We start from the raw sequence: 20607 nt of genomic DNA, 5'->3' as shown, positions 1-20607 counted from the left end.
TTAGTCAATAAGTTAATAAATCACACTATCAATGCTAACTTTAGGTAGTCAAAGAAACGACAAATTATAAATAGCAGACAGAAGTTCACATTTAAGTTTAATTGGACCTGTGGGTAGGCTGCCCAATAGAACCCCATTAACTTTATTTGAATATTTTATTTATTTAACTAAAAATCAAAAGTATGATAGGAGAAAACTGGCCAACACAAATTTTAAAATGTTAAATCTTGATTTGGGCACACTATAGAGTATAAGGCGACACTTAGTTAATAGAAATAACCTTATGAATCAGCATTCAAAATATCATCATATTTTACATTCGACAATTTTATTTTAACATAGTAGAATTTACTTTTTTAAACAAACAATGAATAAATTAACTGTAAATAAAAACTATATAATATAAAGCTAAAAATCAGTACAACAAGTCAAGGAGCTTTGGGGGGAGCTTTAAAAACGAAACTGCATCTAAGTCACTACAATAATTGTGAATATCGAACTATGAACTTCATTAGGTTATAAACCAACAAATAGTTAATTAATAGTTTATAAATCATCAAGTAGATCATCATCATCATCCTCCTCCATCGCTTGCAACAACTCGTCACCTCTAATGAAACACTCAGACTCTACCTCCGATATCGGACTACTTCCACATTCACCTTTGTGAATCAGGGAAAGTGCTTGCTCTTTACAGATCTTCTGAACAGTCTCCGATTTAAATGCCTTCTTCAGAAAGTCGTTAAACAGATCAAACAGTCCCTCCCGTACGCAGCAGGCTCTAACACTCCACAAGCAATCTGTGATGTGATCTCCCTGATGTTCAACTAGCTGATAGATCACATCACACATCATCATGCAAGCAGGTTGAGTTCCCAACTTGGAACAAGCTAACTTGAAATCTTGTACTGGCATGGTGGTTCCTATATTTACACCTGAACCTAAAAGCTCGTCAAATGAAATGTCCTCCTTTTTCACTTTCTTGATGTCATTGCTGATGTCCACATTATCAGTGGTGAACATTTCTCCTGCTGTTCTTTTCTTGGGCTTGGTCTCCACTATTTTTATGTTAAAATGTTTGTGACACTCCTTGACTGCATCACTAACTGTGCTCTCAAAGGTGGGAATTGAAAAGAAGTGGGAGATGTCCACCTCTGGAAGTGGCTTTTCAGGGTGGAGAATGCGGTGGGTGACACACTGATATCGTCTCTGTATGTTGGGGTTACTTATTTCACTGGCTTTGAAATCAGGCTTGGTGGTGAGGTCCATGCATTCAATGAGCTTATCAATAGCAGACACCTGATCAGGTTGGGGGGAAGTTTTGAGTTTTGGAAACTCTGCTTTTTTGATATCATTAGAGAAAGGCAGTTCCACCATCATGAGTGTTGCACAATAACTTTTGACATTGGGAAACAAGCAGCACAGCTTTGGTGGTGTATCTGCTTTCTTAACATACCTGCAAACAGCCACCATATCTAGATCTCTGAGCGCAGTGGCAAAGGCAGCCATCCCGGTGCCACCTGGAGTATCAGTTGGGGGTGGTATCACACTGTACGCATATTTCCCACACAACTCCTCCCTTCTGATGTTGGACCGTTTTGTGGTGCAGATCAAAACAAGCTCCTTTTCCGTTTCTGTCGTCATCAAGCTGGCATCCACTTTCGAGATAGGAATGTGAGATTTACCGTACCTGTATCCCTTGTTCATGCAATCAGGATCTATCTGAGTCTGATTTTCGTCCTTGAGATGGTACACCCTGTCTCGCACCACAGCCTCACCCCCGCTACCACACATCTTTAGACTTTGCTGATGTGATGTTGGGGTTATCTTGTTGATAATATGTACTGGAAACTGAGTACCACCACCAATTTCAAGACATCCTTTAAAAGCGGCAGTCTGACGAACTTTCTTTGTTTTGTAAAGACGAGTTATTGTTAGAGCGTCGTCAATGCTTAGTCCTTCCCCTTGCTCCACAACTGAACAAAACTCGTACATTGATCTCATGTTTCCAGATAAATTTTGGGAATTTTCTAGGTCAGGTCCAATAAGTTTGAATACTATCTGAGGCTTTATTCCATTCATTTCTGTAGCAACAGAGGTGGGATCTGAAGAGAAATCTCCATGCTCATCCGTAAATAACATTATCCTATTTTCACTCATCCAATGGGTTTTTGTTTTCTCTTGATGGAACAGACGGATTGCAACTTCCAGTCCCTCAACCAGGTCAACTCTTGTGTTATCAGTCCCATATTGGTCAGGTAAGTCCTGGATCAAGCCAAGAAGTGACTTATCCCCTGGTATAAGTGGCTTTGCAACAGTGATGTTGTTGAAGTTTGCTACATTTCCATTGATAAGGGACACGTCAGTGTTGAGAGTTCCTACTAGGATTACAGCAACAAGGTTCTCAGGGTAATTATAGAGTCGCTGAGTGATGTACTGTGACATTACAGACACTGCCATCTGTAGGGTGTTACTGCAAACATCTACCACCAACACTATCTTACTCTTCGACATCCTGTAATACGATGTAAATTACTGTATATTATATATATATATATATATTGTATAATCATCACTAGACACTGACGTAAAAAACAATTGTTTTATTTCATCAGTTTAAACTGCATCCGCGTAAGAATTGTGGACCATTTATACCGTTTACCAGGGAAACAAACCAAATTGAAACCAATTTATGAAAATATGGATTGAATCTTTTTTAGTCCAAATCGTATCAATCAAGAAATTTTTGCAGCATAGTTTACCGAAAATTATTGATAATATTCTTTCAACAAACAAAGGCATTTAAAAGCCTAGGAATAGGTCAAATATAGTAAAACCCTGATTTACTGCGTACTTTAAGAAAGGAAAATACCGCGGTAATACAGAATTTGCAGTGAATTGGGGTTTTGGTTTTTTGGGGTCCGAAATTGGTCAACAAATTGCATAGAGCCTGGAATCCATATTCCATAGTTGTGATATTTTTCATGATCTAACGAATATACTTACCAATTCAATAATATTAAACTACAAGAAACTAAATTGAATCCTTGCATAAATATTGTACATCATATTAAAAACATGTACTGTAAATATCACATGTTCTTAAAATTGTAGATCGGTAAGATCATATAATTATTAAATATTCCTCCAGTATAAGTAGCACGAATCGATACTTCTCAAACCCATTGGTACCCTGTCATAGTTTAGTAACTTGTCATCCGACCACAAGTTATGCAACTTATAATGTTATATTGCAATCCCAGTGGCATAAAGAGAGGAATTTAAGAATATAATTCCTAGCCATAATATTTCCACAGCCACCAACTGATTTTTGTTAATTAGTTAATATTTAAATTCAATTAAAATCAGTCACTCTCGATCTCAGGGGTTCTTATTTCTTAAGACGTTCGAATCGAGCGCATTACATAATATATGAGATCTAGCTAGATTCCTGTTGATTCCTTGGACAAAAAACGCGCAAAAGAAAACGCGCTGCATATATTCCTGGTTATTCTTGATTCCCAGGAATCTGTTAGAATCTAATACTACTTCTAGTAGTCGACAATAAAAACCGACTACTTTTTTAGTTGCAGGAACGTGAAAAAACGTCCTGTAGATTATATTCAGATATATATAAATATAACATTGTAGTACATGAATTCGTGGCCTAACTGGCTAATGCGCCAGGTCTACATCAGCAGATTGCAAGTTGGAGACCAGCTGAGAGTGATTTTCTCCCCCACTTTTTTATGGCAATTATGAATAACTAATGAATAACTAATAATACCTCTGTATAATTAGCAAAGTGAAATGAAATCGTCATCCGGCCGCTGATCAGCCGAAAAATGTATAGTCGTTTTACAAATTTATTATAGCCGTTCTTTTTCTTTCCAGACTGGATTCATAGCCACTTTAAAATTTATGCCACTGGGATTGCAATACCATTGTATTGTAGTAATACTTGATTTTAATATATAATAATTGTTGATTGAATTCACAATCTAAACATTGCATTGTTTTTATTTTATCAGAAAAAAAGTAAGAAAAAAGAAAGGCTAACGGACAGACAGAATTATAAACAATAAGATATAAAATTGGTTTGACACAATGGTTAGTCAGTCACAAGTGTGTTTCCTTTGATGCTGGGTTAGACATTCTTTCCTAGAACAAGCATAGTCACAATCTAAACATTTAAATGGTTTCTCACCGGTATGTGTCCTTTGATGCCTGATTAGAACTGATTTCGAAGTAGCAGCATAGGCACAATCTAAACATTTATAAGGTTTTTCACCGGTATGTGTCCTTTGATGCCTGATTAGATCTGATTTCGAAGTAGCAGCAGAGGCACAATCTAAACATTTATATGGTTTTTCACCGGTATGACGTGTCCTTTGATGCACAACAAGGGTTGATTTCCTAGCAGTGGCAAAGTCACAATCTAAACATTTATAAGGTTTTTCACCGGTATGTGTCCTTTGATGCCTGATTAGATCTGATTTCGAAGTAGCAGCATAGGCACAATCTAAACATTTATATGGTTTTTCACCGGTATGACGTGTCCTTTGATGCACAACAAGGGTTGATTTCCTAGCAGTGGCAAAGTCACAATCTAAACATTCATAAGGTTTTTCACCGGTATGTTTCCTTTGATGCTGGGTTAGATTTGATTTCCGATCAGCAACATAGTCACAATCGAAACATTTAAATGGTTTGTCACCGGTATGTGTCCTTTGATGCCTGATTAGACCTGATTCCGAAGTAGCAGCATAGGCACAATCTAAACATTTATAAGGTTTTTCACCAGTATGTTTCCTTTGATGCCTGGTTAGATTTGAATTCCGATTAGCAATATAGTCACAATCTTCACATTTAAATGGTTTGTCACCGGTATGTGTCCTTTGATGCCTGATTAGACCTGATTCCGAAGTAGCAGCATAGTCACAATCTGAACATTTAAATGGTTTGTTGCCAGTATGTTTCCTTTGGTGGATAGTAAGATTTGATTTTTACTGGTAGCATATTTAAAGCAAACAGTGTTTTTGAATCGCTTAACATTAGTTGGGGCTTTCTGACACTCGAGAGACTCACCAGGAACATTGTCACAAGGTGCCCATTCCTCTTTATCAGATATCTGCTGTGTTGACTGTGCTCTGTCTGGATGATCAGCATTATTGAGTGTGGGGTAAGATGTTCTCTCTTGTATTACTGGATTAGGATCATTTTCATCATGTTGCATCATATTATTATTATGGGACGGACAATGTTGCTCTTTGATGTGCTCCAAGAAATACTCTTCATAAAAGCAATGTTCTGTACATTCAGGACAGATAAAGCCCCCTGTCTTGCCTTGTAATTCTTCTTCTTCAGTCTTTATCTCAGTTTTTATTTCAGTTTTTATTTCTGTTTTTATCTCTGTTTTGATGTGATTACACTGTTGACCAGATTCCCTATCAGTACTGTCCATATCGCTGGTATCTTTCTTTATTCTTTCACACAACTCTTTTGTCATAAACCTAGAATTAGTTCAAATTTTAGCAAACTACATCCAGAAAAGAGGGAGGATTATGATGCTATTCAAGGTGGACAAAATGGTATATTTTTATAATGATTCAAACCATTATTGATTAACTTCTGGTGTCAAATATAACAAACAATAGATTAATTGTCAATAATTTCATTGTGAAATACAATAATCATTATATAATATCATATAACCAGGGACGTAGCCAGGATTTTTCTTTGAGGGGGGCTGTCGGCAAATTTTTGCGAAACAGGGTGTTTTAGACGACATTTGGCATTAAAGAAATTTGTAGGACAGCAATAAACTGGGATTGAAAAGAATCAAGTACTCACGTAAATTTGGTAACTTCACAACAGCAATCTGCATTCTCCAATCAGAATTTACGACTTACTCAGGCCTCATCGTCTTAAGATTTTTACATTTCCTACGGTCTAGGGGACACTATTGACTATTTATAGAAGTCTTCTAGAATGTTTGCTTGGATGTTATGACAGATATTTACTAATCCACAGTTCAAATCTTTGACTGACTGCAGTCATAAACACAGCCCAGTTACCAGGCGACCATGGGGACTAGGGGGCTTATCTTTTTTCTGGGGTCCCCTAGCCCCCCCCTGTCTACATGCCTGCATATAACATTCAAAATGTGAACAGAGTGAAGTTAAATAGTTCCATTTAAACTAAACAATTTTCGTTTTATTTGAATGAACAATACATACTTAAACCTGATGCTTTAAAAATTTGCCCACTATTAAAAGACTTATAAAGAAAAAGTAACAAAAATGGTTCACTAACATAATTTACTACTGTTCTACATTCTACAATACTTACAGACCTATTTACTTTGATGAAAGTTCTCTATTCATTAAAAAAGAGATAAATATCCATCTTGGGAATGGACAGTCTTGTTAGCTGAAAATCAATTTCTCTCCAATTGAGGAATTATCTTAAAAGCTATAGGCGCTCTTTTAAGATTTGATGCCTATCGATAATATGAGAACTTACATGGTTTTTCATCTGAATGAGTTCTCTAATGTTGAGTTTTTTATGAGTTTAAAAAGAGTCTATACAAGTAGCAGCAGAGTCACAATATGAACATTTAAATGGTTAGTTACCGGTATGTTTCCTTTGATGGATGGTAAGACTTAATTTCCTAACAGCAGCATAGTCACAATCTAAACATTTAAAAGGTTTTTCTCAGGTATGTTTCCTTTGGTGGATGGAAAAATCTGATTTCCTAGCAGTAGCATAGTCACAATCGAAGCATTTAAATGGTTTGTCACCAGTATGTCCCCTTTGGTGGATGGTAAGATGCAATTTCTGAGCAGCAACAGAGTCACAATCTGAACATTTAAATGGTTTGTTACCGGTATGTTTCCTTTGATGCCTGATGAGATCTGATTTCGCAGAAGCAGCATAGTCACAATCTAAACATTTGAATGGTTTTTCTCCGGTATGTTTCCTTAGATGCATGGTAAGTTTTGATCTCCTAGGAGCAGCATAGTCACAATCTAAACATTTGTATGGTTTTTCTCCAGTATGCTTCCTTTGATGCCTAATTAGATCTGATTTCGAAGTAGCAGCATAGTCACAATCTAAACATTTATAAGGTTTTTCTCCGGTATGTCTCCTTTGATGGATGGTAAGATTTGATTTTTTACTGGTAGCATAAAAGCAAACAGTGCATTTGAATCGCTTAACATTTGCATTAGTTGGGGCTTTCTGACACTCAAGAGACTCACCAAGAACATTGTCACAAGGTGACCATTCCTCTTTATCAGATATCTGCTGTGCTCTGTCTGGATGATCAGCATTATTGAGTGTGGGGTAAGATGTTCTCTCTTGTATTACTGGATTATGATCATTTTCATCATGTTGCATCATATTATTATTATGGGACGGACAATGTTGCTCTTTGATGTGCTCCAAGAAATACTCTTCATAAAAGTAATGTTCTGAACATCCAGGACAGATAAAGCCCCCTGTCTTGCCTTGTAATTCTTCTTCTTCAGTCTTTATCTCAGTTTTTATTTCAGTCTTTATTTCTGTTTTTATTTCAGTCTTTATTTCTGTTTTTATCTCTGTTTTGATGTGATTACACTGTTGACCAGATTCCCTATCAGTACTGTCCATATCGCTGGTATCTTTCTTTATTCTTTCACACAACTCTTATGTCATAAACCTAGAATTAGTTTAAATTTTAGCAAATTACATCATGAAAAGAGGGAAGATTATGATGCTATTCAAGGTGGACAAAATGGTATATTTTTATAATGAGACAAATCATTATTGATAAACTTCTGATGTCAAATATAACAAACAATAGATATAATTATTGTCAATAGTTTCAGTATGAAATAATCATTCTATCCTGTATCATTTAAAATGGCGAACATACCAAAGTTAAATAGTTTGATTTAAAGTTAACAATTTTCGTTTCATTTAAATAAATAATAGATACTGAAACCTGATGCTACAAAATTTGTCAATCAAAAAAACATATAGAAATTTAAGCAAAAAACCCTATGAAATAAACAGAAAACATTCCAGTTACTCCTCATTTTGAGATTTAGGAGATCAATTATGCAATGTTATTCAACAAACAAACTATTAACATAGACATTCTCAGAATCAGCAACCAGGATATTCCCAGACAAATCCTCCTTCCCTGCTGAACCAGGTGATTTGATCCAGATCAGATGTCGAGGAACTGTAACATTAACTAGATTCAGAGATCCAATCACAGTATTGTCATTTTCCAAACAGATAAACTGTATCCTCTTGTTTCCTGGGGATTGACTTTGAATGAGTGCCAATTTTTTAAGTACATTCTAAAAAATCAGAGCATATGATTGTTTGTTGTGCAACAATGGGTGGTCATGGGTTAAAAATACCAGCCTATTTTAAATATTATGTTCAACGTAATTGTGAATAAGAGCATAGTTAATTATAATAATCTTAAGAACTGATAAACAACAAATATTAACTGTGCACACTTTACATAGTTGATAATAGTTAATAGCACTATGTTTACAGTACGAACTGAAGGGGTATCCTAGAAAGTTTCTTGAACTTTTAACTTTTACATAACTTTTACATCGAAATAAATAAATGAAAATAAAACAAATTAAAAAATACAGTTACGCAAATACTGTATAGCAAAAAACAGTACTTTTAATGAAACTCATACCTTTCTCTAGTACAACCAACACTGTTTCAGAAAGTACCAATGCACAGGGTTCAACAAACTCTTGTAACTTAGAGCCCTTACAACCAATACTTTTCAGATAACAACCTTCATGGTTAAATACCACTATACGGTGATTGTCTGTGTCTGCTACATACACGTGATCTTGAGCATCTATCGCGAGAGCACTTGGGTTGCTCAGTGAGTACTCATTTGCACAACTCTGTAAATGATAATTAGATATTTCAACATGATGCTATTGGAATTTAAGATTGTTAGAGCTATCATTATTGAAGATATTATATAAAATAATACAGTAGCTGCAAGTTGAAATTCAACAAGTGCACAGGTACAGGTACGGTATGTTTAAAAGTACACATAGTTTATCATGGAATATCTTACATTTTTACTGGATGTCCCAAAACAGAGAATGAACTCCCCTTCAGAAGAAAACATTGAAACTCTATTCAGAACATAGTCAGCCACCAAAATATTCCCAACAGAGCTAAATGCTACACTGGATATTCCTTGTAATTGTCCAGGGTAGTTTCCCTGTTTTCCAAACTTGTATGACTTTTTCGTAGCACTGTTCACTAGAATAACTTCATGCCCAATTCCGACTGCTAGCATTTTGTTGTCTGGGAATATTGTATTGTATTTACTACTTTAAAATTATAGATGTTGCTAATATCACTTCAACCGGGGGTTACTACCCAGCTCTAAGATTAAATCATTAGTTCTTCCCTGAGTCAATTGACGCAACATACTAACCATTTGATGCAATAACAGGACTTATCATGTCAGACAAAGATGAACATGACTTTGAGCATGCCCACACATCAGCGATAACCTTTCCTTGGATGGAAACTTTTCGCACACGCAATCTGTGAAAAGAATACATTAAAGACTAGATTATTACATTATGCTGCAAAATGTGGTAGGTATGTATGTGAGCAACTGGTAAATTGTATGACATATTTTAAAATTGAAGTATCTAAACAAGTTTTACTCAATCATGACGTGAGGTGAGGACTGACAGCTACAGGTCAGGTAAAATAAAACTCACTTTTGTTTTTGGGCCTTCCACAGAGATTCAATAACATATACATGGTTTTCCTGATTTGCTTTACTCAAACCCATTGGAGTCTGTAATTCATAACTCCAATTTTGGAACGAGGTTTTGCTAGCACTGAAATGCATTTAATATAAACTGGTGCATTAATTTAAACTGCGGACTATTGAAGATAGTTCTATTGATGTTTATTGAGAACAATATCATCACCTGCATTAAAATCGGATTATTTATAATAGGTCTTCCATCGCAGCCCTATTTTGATATTAAAGTGATAATATAATCACCATAATCTAAATGCTTATATAATGAGATGATAATTAGTATGTGTTCAAACGATCTGAAATGAAAACTGTACTTTAGAGAAGCTTTAGTTATCTGAACATCACCATATTCTTCAATAAGAGGCAAGATGGTCTCACAGACTTTGTCAGTCCATGAAATTGAGTCAAGTTTTAGACTTGAGCTGTTCTGTTTAATCCTATTTTCTTCCATAATTTGATATAATCTTTGATTAAGCAATGGTTTCAATTGCAGTAATGCATTGTTAACAGGCATTTTTCTCCATTCCTCACAAATTTCAAGAAACTTTGTAACCTTTTCCATACTCTTTTTGGTACAATCAATTTGTTGTTCAATAAGAGAGGTATTGTCATCTACAGCAAGATCAATTTGTTCGCAAATTAATTTTTCTCTACTTTGTAACATTGAGATGATATAATTTGTTCTTTGATGCACCTCACGTTTAAGATTAATACCATGGTCTTTTTCTTGTTTTCTTTGCAAAGTGTAGTTATTTTTCACAACATCTAAGGAATCAAGAACTTTGTTGAGTTTCATCTGACCTCCAAGTAGAAGCGTTTCTTTAAAAGATTTGCAGGCATCAGATGTTGAGACAATGTGATGACTTCCTGTAAAACCACAAGTTAATTGTCAATTTAAACATGTTGACGTCAATTCAATTAAAATTTGTGATATTTAGAGATTGGAGTTTAACAAAGTGTTTAGTTACAATAAGCTGACAAATTTAATAAATTGTCAACCTATCCTATGTTGGACATTCCAGTAATTTGAAAACAGCAAAGATGAACAATGAACATAAACTTACTTTGGTCACATGAAGTGCACTGATTACACAAGAGTTTCTCACATTCCAAGCAATAATAATCAAGAATTTTTGATTCATGAAGTTCACATGTCATCAACTTGGGATTACATTTAGTTGGTTGCAATAAATGATTTCTTGTCACTTTCATTTTTTCATGCACATTGCAACATGCTGCACAGTAATCCTAAGAGAATCAAATATATTGTGTCTTGGGATAACAATATAACTTCTCAGCAAAAATGATTCCTAAGATCAATACTGGATCTGACTTTATATTCCACAAGTTCTTAGCAAAATCTATTCACTCAAAGAAGAAACTTACATCATCGCAGTCAATGCAGAACATAGCAGCAGGCTGGTTACAAACTGAGCAAGTCCGTTCTTTGGTGGTACTATTCGCATTGTGGAAATACAATGGGTGATAAGGAAGTTGCCTGACTGGTATTGGACACATTTTATCGGAAAAGTTTCAGACCATTTTCTTCAAGTAAAGTAAAGTAAAATACATCTTTTCTAATACTCTTTGAAAAGTACAGGGTGGCCCATAAGTGACTACCCACACGCAACCTCTTAATAACTCACGTAATTCGTCTCCAAATTGCACCAAAATTTCAGAGATTATAGATATGGGTCAAACTTAGATTTCCTGAAAGTTTCGTAAGCCACGCCCAATTACAGTGGGCGTGGCGTGACACTCCCTCCTTTTCACTATTGTCTTCATAAAATGAGAACGCTTTAAGCTAAGAACTCGAAATTTTTTGCACACATTTGGCTTGATAATTGAAAACTTTTCCCAAAGTTTCAAGTTCATTGGTTAAAATATCGCTAAGTTATGACCATTTTAAAATCCATCGGATATGTGATCCGAGCACTCAGTCAGTGATATTTGCACTCAATTAGTGATCTCGTCACCCAATCTGATCAAGAGTAAGGCGTTAGCGTGTATTAATGAGGTTCATTAGGCTTTGATTGGATACCGATGATGACTTTGCTAGAAAGGGAAACACAAATTTTTAGGATAAAAACCAGATCGTGACTTTTCAGGAAAAGCCGTTCTCTCCACCACTTCATCCGGTCTAGTAGAGCCCCAGTGAATTGCATTCTGGGAGTTGACATATCCGTTTACTTGGCCTTGTTGCTGTACCAGATTTCGTCCTCAAAGTAGGGATCCACATTCTGGAATGTGTTGGCGAAATCTATCCTCGATTGGAAATCACGGTCCAAAAGTTTGTGTTTCTTTGTGATTCGGTAGGCCCGGTTCGATGATTCAATGGATGGTTCATTTCTTTTTATTGATTGTAAGGAACCTGTGACTAGCAGGGCTAACAAGCCCTGAAATGGTGACACCACCATAAATTCGTGTGATAGCGTTTTAGGTGCAGTCAGCTGTATAGGCCGGCCCATAAGCAGGCTGCAACCAATCAAGCGGTGCATGTGAGCCAAACAGGCCATTAACCAAGTGACGAGATCACTGACTGTGTGCTCGGATCACGTATCCGATCAGTTTTGAAATGGTCATAACTTAGCCATATTTTAACCAATGAACTTGAAACTTTGGGAAAGGTTTTCAATTATCAAGCCAAATGTGTGCAAAAAATTTTGAGTTCTTAGCTTAAAGCGTTCTCATTTTATGAAGACAATAGTGAAAAAGAGGGAGTGTCACGCCACGCCCACTGTAATTGGGCGTGGCTTACAAAACTTTCAGGAAATCTAAGTTTGATCCATATCTATAATCTCTGAAATTTTGGTGCAATTTGGAGACGAATTACGTGAGTTATTAAGAGGTTGCGTGTGGGTAGTCACTTATGGGCCACCCTGTACCATAACATGTACTGCTTCTTGAGTTCAACAAGCAGAAATATTAATACAATTGAATCTATTCTGTATAAAAGGAGGACCAACAAAGATTAACCTGATGTAAAAAATGTTTCTTCTCCACATATAGAGCAGTTGACTTTGCCATTTACTTGCACACTTTCAATACAGCATTGACAAAAGTAGTGAAGACAGTTCAAGAGACGTGGAATCAAATAAGAATCACAGCAAATTGCACATTGGCTATCCATGTCTGCAATTGAAATCAATAATAATTATATTTTGATTTGGGTATAAAAAAAGTAAACACAATCATCATAAATTGTGCCAGAGCCACATCCATGCATAATGATTAAAAGGACACCTAGTATAAATGCAGCGGAGATTCTATGTTATACAAAATAACAGAAGTAAACAAAAGAAAAAAAAAAGAAAAAAGGGGGACCGCCAACCCATGAAGCTGAGACACCTCACAGCAAGTAGACCAAGTAAAATACAATTTTTAAAAGTAAAATACAATTTTTATTTTCCACAGAAGAATCAATACATATTGAATTATAAATATCCGATAATTCCATTAATAATCATTAAAAGTTGCTTTGTCATTTGTAAAATCAAAAACGAAAAAAAAACGACCAAAGTGGCGAAAAAAAACGACCAAAGTGGCTCTTGCTGTGAAAACTGGCCACGGGCCTAAATATTACATATCAATCAATTACAATTCATTAATATTACCAATATTAAAAACTATCGAAAATATTCAAGAAAGTATTCTCTAGCCAAAGGGCTCAATATTTAAATCTAAATCTTCAATATTGTCTGGTTTATATCGCAACTTGGGCCCTCTGTCCCCCCTTATCGAAATAACCGTTGTCTTTAATACCTCAAAGCGCAAGCGCTTTCTAAGATATGTAACTGAGTCTGAATAACGCTGACCCGTTGGAGATTCCATCTTTTGTGCAAGCTTTTTAATCAAGCGTTGCGCTTCGACTCCCATGCCTCCTGTTGTGGAGAAAACTAAAGGTGTAAAGGTAGCTTTTTCCACTTCTAGGACCCTTGCATTATATGCTCTTTTCTTCTCAGTCTCGTGAGCCAAGTGGCTCTTGCTTGTAAAAGGTGTATCAACTACCCGCCGAAGCGGTGGGTTTGGAGTCCCCCCTGGGATTATATCGTCCGTAAAATTTTACACAATACAAAAGCTACAATAAATTATCTAACAATAAAATTTACATAAACAAACTTAAGAGACCTCATAGCTCGTCTTCTGAGGTATGAGATTGAAGGATACATCATCCTTCAGAAGAAGTAAACAAAAGAATACACCTTATCAAGGCACCCAACGTCAAGGCACCCAAAACCGTCCGCAAATAACAAATTGTTCTCTAATTCCTTTTTTTTCGTCCGTCAGATGAATGCGATACAGTTTCAAACAACCACATCTGATTTCAGATTCTCCTGTCTGACAGGCTCCATTTGTTTTCGCGAAATTTTTATTTTCTTGAAAAACCATCTCATAATTGATGTAGAAGTGGCGATTAGAATTATTATTATAACAACAGTCATAGCTCTTAGAGGAGAGAGAGGGTTAAAAAGTAGTAGTGCAGTAAAAATAGCAGAATTAGATATAAATTTGGAGCCAGTTCTTTAAACTGGCTTACTTATACTACTTAAAGGGTGTTTATTTAGTTTTCTATTGAATTTATATTGAATTTTTATATAGGGTAATTGTTATATTATGTGTATATTGTTTGAATAATCTTTTATCACGTTTTCGACTCTGCGTAGTAGGTTGTCATACGTCGTATGACCCGCCACGCACGAGTGCGCGGCTCCCCTGTATCATAGAAACTCTACGGGGGTGAAACGACTGTGAGGGTCACGACGCGATACAAGTAATAAGTACATAAATAAATGGTAAGAATGATGAATGAAAACAATTTTATCTAAATATCAACATATTCAGATGGTGCAACATGTTGTAAAACTACTTTCCTGATCAGGAGTTGTGAGCAAAATTAAGTTTAGGTATAGGAGGTGCACAATAAAATTGAACTTGGTCGAATAAAAAAAAAATGTTGTACTGTCAGGCTATATATTTCCAGTCCTATATATTACACCTTTAGTTTATATTAGAGGACCTTTGGCTTATATACTGTTACCTTAACTTTGTTATCTCTCAGGATATATTGTTAACTACATGTGCTTGTGTTAATCCTTTGAACACTCTTTTACTATACCCAGTGGAGTATCATTGCCTCGGAACACAGGCCGACAGTACCACAACTGCACAAATAGTTTTGATAAGAATGTAAAATTTTTCACGATACCAAATTATGCAGCGTGTCTCAAAAAGAGTTTCTCTCTTGCCCCAGATGGCAAGTTCGGGTTAATGTCATGTCCTCCCTTGTCAGTATTTAGAAAGAATATCCATTTCTCTCCCAAACGAACCTTTGAATTCTTCCAATCAAACTCAGTGCTGGAAAATTGACTTAAGAAATCTCTACCCAAGATAACCATTTCTTGGTTGGTACTAAGGTTGGTTTCATGCAGCCATACCCTGTAGTTCTGGCTTTTGTCAGAGGAGAATCTTATGTTGTATTGTGTCTTCGGACCAATCAACTGTCTGCCCCCAATCCCCTGCACGGAAGTACTGCTCCCATTTTCAATCAGCACTTTATTAGTAGAAATGATAGAGATTTCTGCCCCACTATCTACAAGAAACTGTCTAGGATGCCAGCTCTCACCTAACTCAATCTGTCCTTCAACTTTGCTGTCATATAGTCATCTTCTGTCATGGTTGTTCCGCTTTGGAGGGAACTTCTTATTCCTAGAGGTTCTCTTGGAGGGGCAACTCTCCTCAGCGTGTCCTTTTCCACCACAACAGCTACAGACTCTTTGATAACATGTTGCTTTAAGGTGACCTGTCTTCTTACAGATATCACATATTGGTCTGTCTTCTTTTTCAAACTTACGATCTGACTGGACAGCATACATTTCAGTATCCTCCTCATCTGTCACTTCTAACCGTGAACGAAGCTGATCGGGCTCATAAAAGCTTAACAGCGCCTGGGTCCGTTCACCAACTGTGCTAATGTGAGTGGCAGTGTGGTAAGACCCATTTTTAACAGCGTGAATATTTAAATACAAGCGCGCTAGCTGCTAGCATACTTGTTTCATTTAATTTTAAATCAAATTTATTCGGATATATATTTATTGATTATGTATTGAATTGGTGATAAATAATTTAAAAAAATTGTCTTTTCTCGATCCACCTCCTTCAGTAACTCCCGAGCCCATTGAGGTACCTGCTCTTCTTGCTCTACCGGGAACGCAAATGTTTCACTAGTCGAAGCCTCTGAACTTGCTGAATTCTTTTGAAGCTTTTCCATACAGTCTTTGAAAAAGCTGGCTACACCGGCTGCATCTAGTTCGCTTTTGATTTTATCTTTCTTACACTCAAACAGCTTCTTCCCCCCGGGTACGTTTGTCAGAAACCGCATGATGAAGACATCAGATGGGATCTTAGCACGCCTGGCTAACTCGTCCAGTTGGAAGAAATAAGACCGTATCCCATCCATCGAAGTATTAACCGGCAGCAAGTTGAAAAATGTCATGCTTTCGGTGAACTGACATGGTGGGCCATCAATGAGATCTTCAAGGAACTTAAAAGCTGTTTTCACATCTTCCTCTTCTGATGCAGTGAATGCGAGCTGCTTCTCTCCCTCAGTCCGGTGAATATAAACTGGTAAACATGCAAGCTGCTGTTCAGGTTTAAGGGTTGCTGTAGCCGCTAAGAAAACCTTCTGAAACTGTGCGATTTTCTGGCCTTTAGCCAGATGAGGAATTTCAATTGCTGTAATCATTCTTTGAGGATATAATGTCGGCCTGTGTTCCGAGGCAATGATACTCCACTGGGTATAGTAAAAGAGTGTTCAAAGGATTAACACAAGCACATGTAGTTAACAATATATCCTGAAAGATAACAAAGTTAAGGTAACAGTATATATTGTTAACTACATGTGCTTGTGTTAATCCTTTGAACACTCTTTTACTATACCCAGTGGAGTATCATTGCCTCGGAACACAGGCCGACAGTACCACAACTGCACAAATAGTTTTGATAAGAATGTAAAATTTTTCACGATACCAAATTATGCAGCGTGTCTCAAAAAGCAGCTGATCACGCTACTTTGAAGAAATTTAGAGTATCAGCCGTCGCGTCATTACCTGGGGACCCCAAACTGATAGTGTCATAGAAGCTGCGGCGAAATGACAAACTGAGCGGTTCACTAAGCCATGAGTCTGATCTACGTTTCCAATATTAGAATTTATGATATGTATTGATTGAATAATTGGTAATAAATTTAACTTTTGTTTTATTAACTTTTGTTTTATTACGCGTACTATATACGTGACGCGCTTATTTCTGTAGTTGCGCGCTACTGCTATGCAAGCTATGCAAGCGAGAGGGCTCTGGTTAGAGCAAGCTGAGCGCCACTCAATAACATCTGTCACCATTGAAGTGGCAGCGGAATAACAAGCTGAGTGCCGCACAATAAAATTTTAAAATACTTTTTGGAATTATGAACAATGAGTCTATTTTTGTTTTTGTGCCATATTATTACGCGTGGCTTTTGGCGGCTGGAGCTGGAAAAGCAGCTAATTTGAGTTGTGAGTTTTAAAATAATGTTTGGTGAATGGATATCAAATCATTGTAGCGCGATGCACTACTTGGCCGTGCCGCGCATCCAATAATGCTTCTCGCAACCACAAATCGGCGAGATGTGAAGGCAGAAGGATTGACATCGTGAATCAAATCAAATCACAAATGCAAATATGACCTTGACGGTCTGACGGATGTTACTCGTCTAAATTTCTCCGAAGTAGCATGCGTCTTACTGGGCCGCGCTCAGCGCCTCAGCCTGTCATTCCGCCGAATCTCTATTCGCTATTACATATTATGTTTATAAACATGATAGCCTGAGGTCCCCAGGTAACATGCGCCGCGTTACTGGGTCGCGCTCAGCCTGTCATTCCGCCGAATCTCTATTCGCTATTATGTTTATGAACATAATAGCCTGCGGTCCCCAGGTAAGCGCCGCGCCGCTTTCTTTTTGAAATGTTAGCCGAAATGGCCCGATGGCAAGTGCTACGAAGTAGCGCGCGCCGGGCCAGATCATTAACAATGGTCAATCGATAAATATAACCCAGTAAAGCTTATTTTATTATAGTCCATACTCAATGATAGTCAGACGCAACTTTTGGTACAAAAATTATAATAATATTTGAAAGACAAAATTTCAAAATTTGTCCAAAATTTCACACAAGGGGGAACCCTTATAGGCGAGAAAGCTGAGAGTTCATAGTTCAGCTGCAAAAGAAAGCAGAAGGAAGGGGGGGGGGGAGTGGAAGGGGGGGGGGGGGGTTGCAGGGAGGTAAGGGAATGTTTTGCGATATAAGACTCATAATTTCGGCGGAAAATGTATGAAGTTTTAAAAGTCGATTTTGAGGGCGAAGATCGCGTTTTTACCTACCCATCCAGGAGTCCCCTTTCTTGTTGGCGAAATTCTCTACTTTCTTTTGATATTTTAAAATTGAAATTTGACTTGATTGGTGGAGAGTTATGGTTTGTCAAAGTGAACGTTTTAAAATGAAGTGCAAATTCTTTTAAACGCGCCTAGGTTCTATTATAGGCGAGAAAGCTGAGAGTTCATAGTTCAGCTGCAAAAGAAAGCAGAAGGAAGGGGGGGGGGGAGTGGAAGGGGGGGGGGGGGGTTGCAGGGAGGTAAGGGAATGTTTTGCGATATAAGACTCATAATTTCGGCGGAAAATGTATGAAGTTTTAAAAGTCGATTTTGAGGGCGAAGATCGCGTTTTTACCTACCCATCCAGGAGTCCCCTTTCTTGTTGGCGAAATTCTCTACTTTCTTTTGATATTTTAAAATTGAAATTTGACTTGATTGGTGGAGAGTTATGGTTTGTCAAAGTGAACGTTTTAAAATGAAGTGCAAATTCTTTTAAACGCGCCTAGGTTCTATTATAGGCGAGAAAGCTGAGAGTTCATAGTTCAGCTGCAAAAGAAAGCAGAAGGAAGGGGGGGGGGGGAGGGGAAGGGGGGGGGGGGGGGGTTGCAGGGAGGTAAGGGAATGTTTTGCGATATAAGACTCATAATTTCGGCGGAAAATGTATGAAGTTTTAAAAGTCGATTTTGAGGGCGAAGATCGCGTTTTTACCTACCCATCCAGGAGTCCCCTTTCTTGTTGGCGAAATTCTCTACTTTCTTTTGATATTTTAAAATTGAAATTTGACTTGATTGGTGGAGAGTTATGGTTTGTCAAAGTGAACGTTTTAAAATGAAGTGCAAATTCTTTTAAACGCGCCTAGGTTCTATTATAGGCGAGAAAGCTGAGAGTTCATAGTTCAGCTGCAAAAGAAAGCAGAAGGAAGGGGGGGGGAGTGGAAGGGGGGGGGGGGGGGTTGCAGGGAGGTAAGGGAATGTTTTGCGATATAAGACTCATAATTTCGGCGGAAAATGTATGAAGTTTTAAAAGTCGATTTTGAGGGCGAAGATCGCGTTTTTACCTACCCATCCAGGAGTCCCCTTTCTTGTTGGCGAAATTCTCTACTTTCTTTTGATATTTTAAAATTGAAATTTGACTTGATTGGTGGAGAGTTATGGTTTGTCAAAGTGAACGTTTTAAAATGAAGTGCAAATTCTTTTAAACGCGCCTAGGTTCTATTATAGGCGAGAAAGCTGAGAGTTCATAGTTCAGCTGCAAAAGAAAGCAGAAGGAAGGGGGGGGGAGTGGAAGGGGGGGGGGGGGGGTTGCAGGGAGGTAAGGGAATGTTTTGCGATATAAGACTCATAATTTCGGCGGAAAATGTATGAAGTTTTAAAAGTCGATTTTGAGGGCGAAGATCGCGTTTTTACCTACCCATCCAGGAGTCCCCTTTCTTGTTGGCGAAATTCTCTACTTTCTTTTGATATTTTAAAATTGAAATTTGACTTGATTGGTGGAGAGTTATGGTTTGTCAAAGTGAACGTTTTAAAATGAAGTGCAAATTCTTTTAAACGCGCCTAGGTTCTATTATAGGCGAGAAAGCTGAGAGTTCATAGTTCAGCTGCAAAAGAAAGCAGAAGGAAGGGGGGGGGAGTGGAAGGGGGGGGGGGGGGTTGCAGGGAGGTAAGGGAATGTTTTGCGATATAAGACTCATAATTTCGGCGGAAAATGTATGAAGTTTTAAAAGTCGATTTTGAGGGCGAAGATCGCGTTTTTACCTACCCATCCAGGAGTCCCCTTTCTTGTTGGCGAAATTCTCTACTTTCTTTTGATATTTTAAAATTGAAATTTGACTTGATTGGTGGAGAGTTATGGTTTGTCAAAGTGAACGTTTTAAAATGAAGTGCAAATTCTTTTAAACGCGCCTAGGTTCTATTATAGGCGAGAAAGCTGAGAGTTCATAGTTCAGCTGCAAAAGAAAGCAGAAGGAAGGGGGGGGAGTGGAAGGGGGGGGGGGGGGGGGTTGCAGGGAGGTAAGGGAATGTTTTGCGATATAAGACTCATAATTTCGGCGGAAAATGTATGAAGTTTTAAAAGTCGATTTTGAGGGCGAAGATCGCGTTTTTACCTACCCATCCAGGAGTCCCCTTTCTTGTTGGCGAAATTCTCTACTTTCTTTTGATATTTTAAAATTGAAATTTGACTTGATTGGTGGAGAGTTATGGTTTGTCAAAGTGAACGTTTTAAAATGAAGTGCAAATTCTTTTAAACGCGCCTAGGTTCTATACCCAGGAACCCTGACCGGATGGGGCTTAACTTTGAAAGTAAAAGAGTTGGAGACTTCCGGTTTTTTGTAACATGTTCCTCTTTTAAAAGTAACGTTACCTCTCCAGGAGGAAAATTC

At 37.4% G+C, this 20607-nt stretch overlaps 5 protein-coding genes across 9 annotated transcripts in view; all 5 read right to left on the bottom strand.

Annotated features, from left to right (window-relative positions):
- The window catches only part of LOC134811922 (chromatin complexes subunit BAP18-like), a 73171-nt gene that overhangs the window by 6439 nt on the left and 46125 nt on the right, over positions 1 to 20607 (bottom strand). The gene's annotated exons all lie outside the window — the stretch shown is intronic.
- The window catches only part of LOC134811891 (X-ray repair cross-complementing protein 5-like), a 66060-nt gene continuing 45525 nt past the window's right edge, over positions 73 to 20607 (bottom strand). The window contains exon 1 of one of the 2 annotated variants that reach the window (XM_063819028.1): positions 73 to 2516. In XM_063819028.1, coding sequence (XP_063675098.1) covers positions 547 to 2514 — 1968 coding nt within the window. In that variant the 5' untranslated portion in view covers positions 2515 to 2516 and the 3' untranslated portion in view covers positions 73 to 546. Of the gene's footprint in view, positions 2517 to 20607 lie in introns of those variants that run through there. The other variant, XM_063819036.1, reaches the window with a different exon arrangement.
- LOC134811938 (zinc finger protein 84-like) lies at positions 4062 to 5000 on the bottom strand (the record flags this gene model as incomplete). The annotated part of the gene is made up of 1 exon (XM_063819108.1): positions 4062 to 5000. A coding segment is annotated over one exon (885 nt), but the record flags the coding sequence as incomplete, so codon positions are not given.
- On the bottom strand, positions 6691 to 7725 carry LOC134811914 (zinc finger protein 34-like). Its single transcript, XM_063819068.1, has one exon. It carries the CDS (start codon positions 7651 to 7653, stop codon positions 6718 to 6720), a length of 936 nt encoding a protein of 311 aa, XP_063675138.1. The 5' UTR covers positions 7654 to 7725; the 3' UTR covers positions 6691 to 6717.
- LOC134811900 (E3 ubiquitin-protein ligase TRIM71-like) lies at positions 7748 to 12997 on the bottom strand. Of its 2 annotated transcripts, XM_063819057.1 has the most exons (9): positions 12800 to 12997; positions 11210 to 11325; positions 10888 to 11071; positions 10138 to 10690; positions 9774 to 9896; positions 9479 to 9591; positions 9110 to 9345; positions 8711 to 8930; positions 7748 to 8308 (listed from the first exon to the last, which is right to left on the bottom strand). In XM_063819057.1, exons 1-9 carry the CDS (start codon positions 12951 to 12953, stop codon positions 8112 to 8114), a joined length of 1896 nt encoding a protein of 631 aa, XP_063675127.1. In that variant the 5' UTR covers positions 12954 to 12997; the 3' UTR covers positions 7748 to 8111. The 2 variants fall into 2 exon arrangements, with proteins under 2 accessions (XP_063675127.1, XP_063675119.1); XM_063819049.1 differs by lacking the exon at positions 12800 to 12997 and having other exon boundaries at positions 7812 to 8308; positions 11210 to 11355.

The sequence above is a fragment of the Bolinopsis microptera genome, chromosome 1 (genome assembly GCF_026151205.1).
Source record: "Bolinopsis microptera isolate Bmic1 chromosome 1, MBARI_Bmic_1.0, whole genome shotgun sequence".
NCBI lineage: Eukaryota > Metazoa > Ctenophora > Tentaculata > Lobata > Bolinopsidae > Bolinopsis > Bolinopsis microptera.
The sequence above is the reverse complement of the archived record's forward strand: the minus strand, read 5'-3'. Positions and strand labels throughout refer to the sequence as shown.

Excerpts from the sequence above, each read along its gene's own strand:
- LOC134811900 (XM_063819057.1), bottom strand. The coding sequence starts at position 12,953 with ATGGATAGCCAATGTGCAATTTGCTGTGATTCTTATTTGATTCCACGT. Across the intron at positions 8,931-9,109 it reads TTGGGACATCCAGTAAAAAT|AGTTGTGCAAATGAGTACTC; the intron begins GTAAGATATTCC and ends TATCATTTACAG. Across the intron at positions 8,309-8,710 it reads GTTGGTTGTACTAGAGAAAG|GAAACAAGAGGATACAGTTT; the intron begins GTATGAGTTTCA and ends GTCAATCCCCAG.
- LOC134811914 (XM_063819068.1), bottom strand. The coding sequence starts at position 7,653 with ATGGACAGTACTGATAGGGAATCTGGTCAACAGTGTAATCACATCAAA.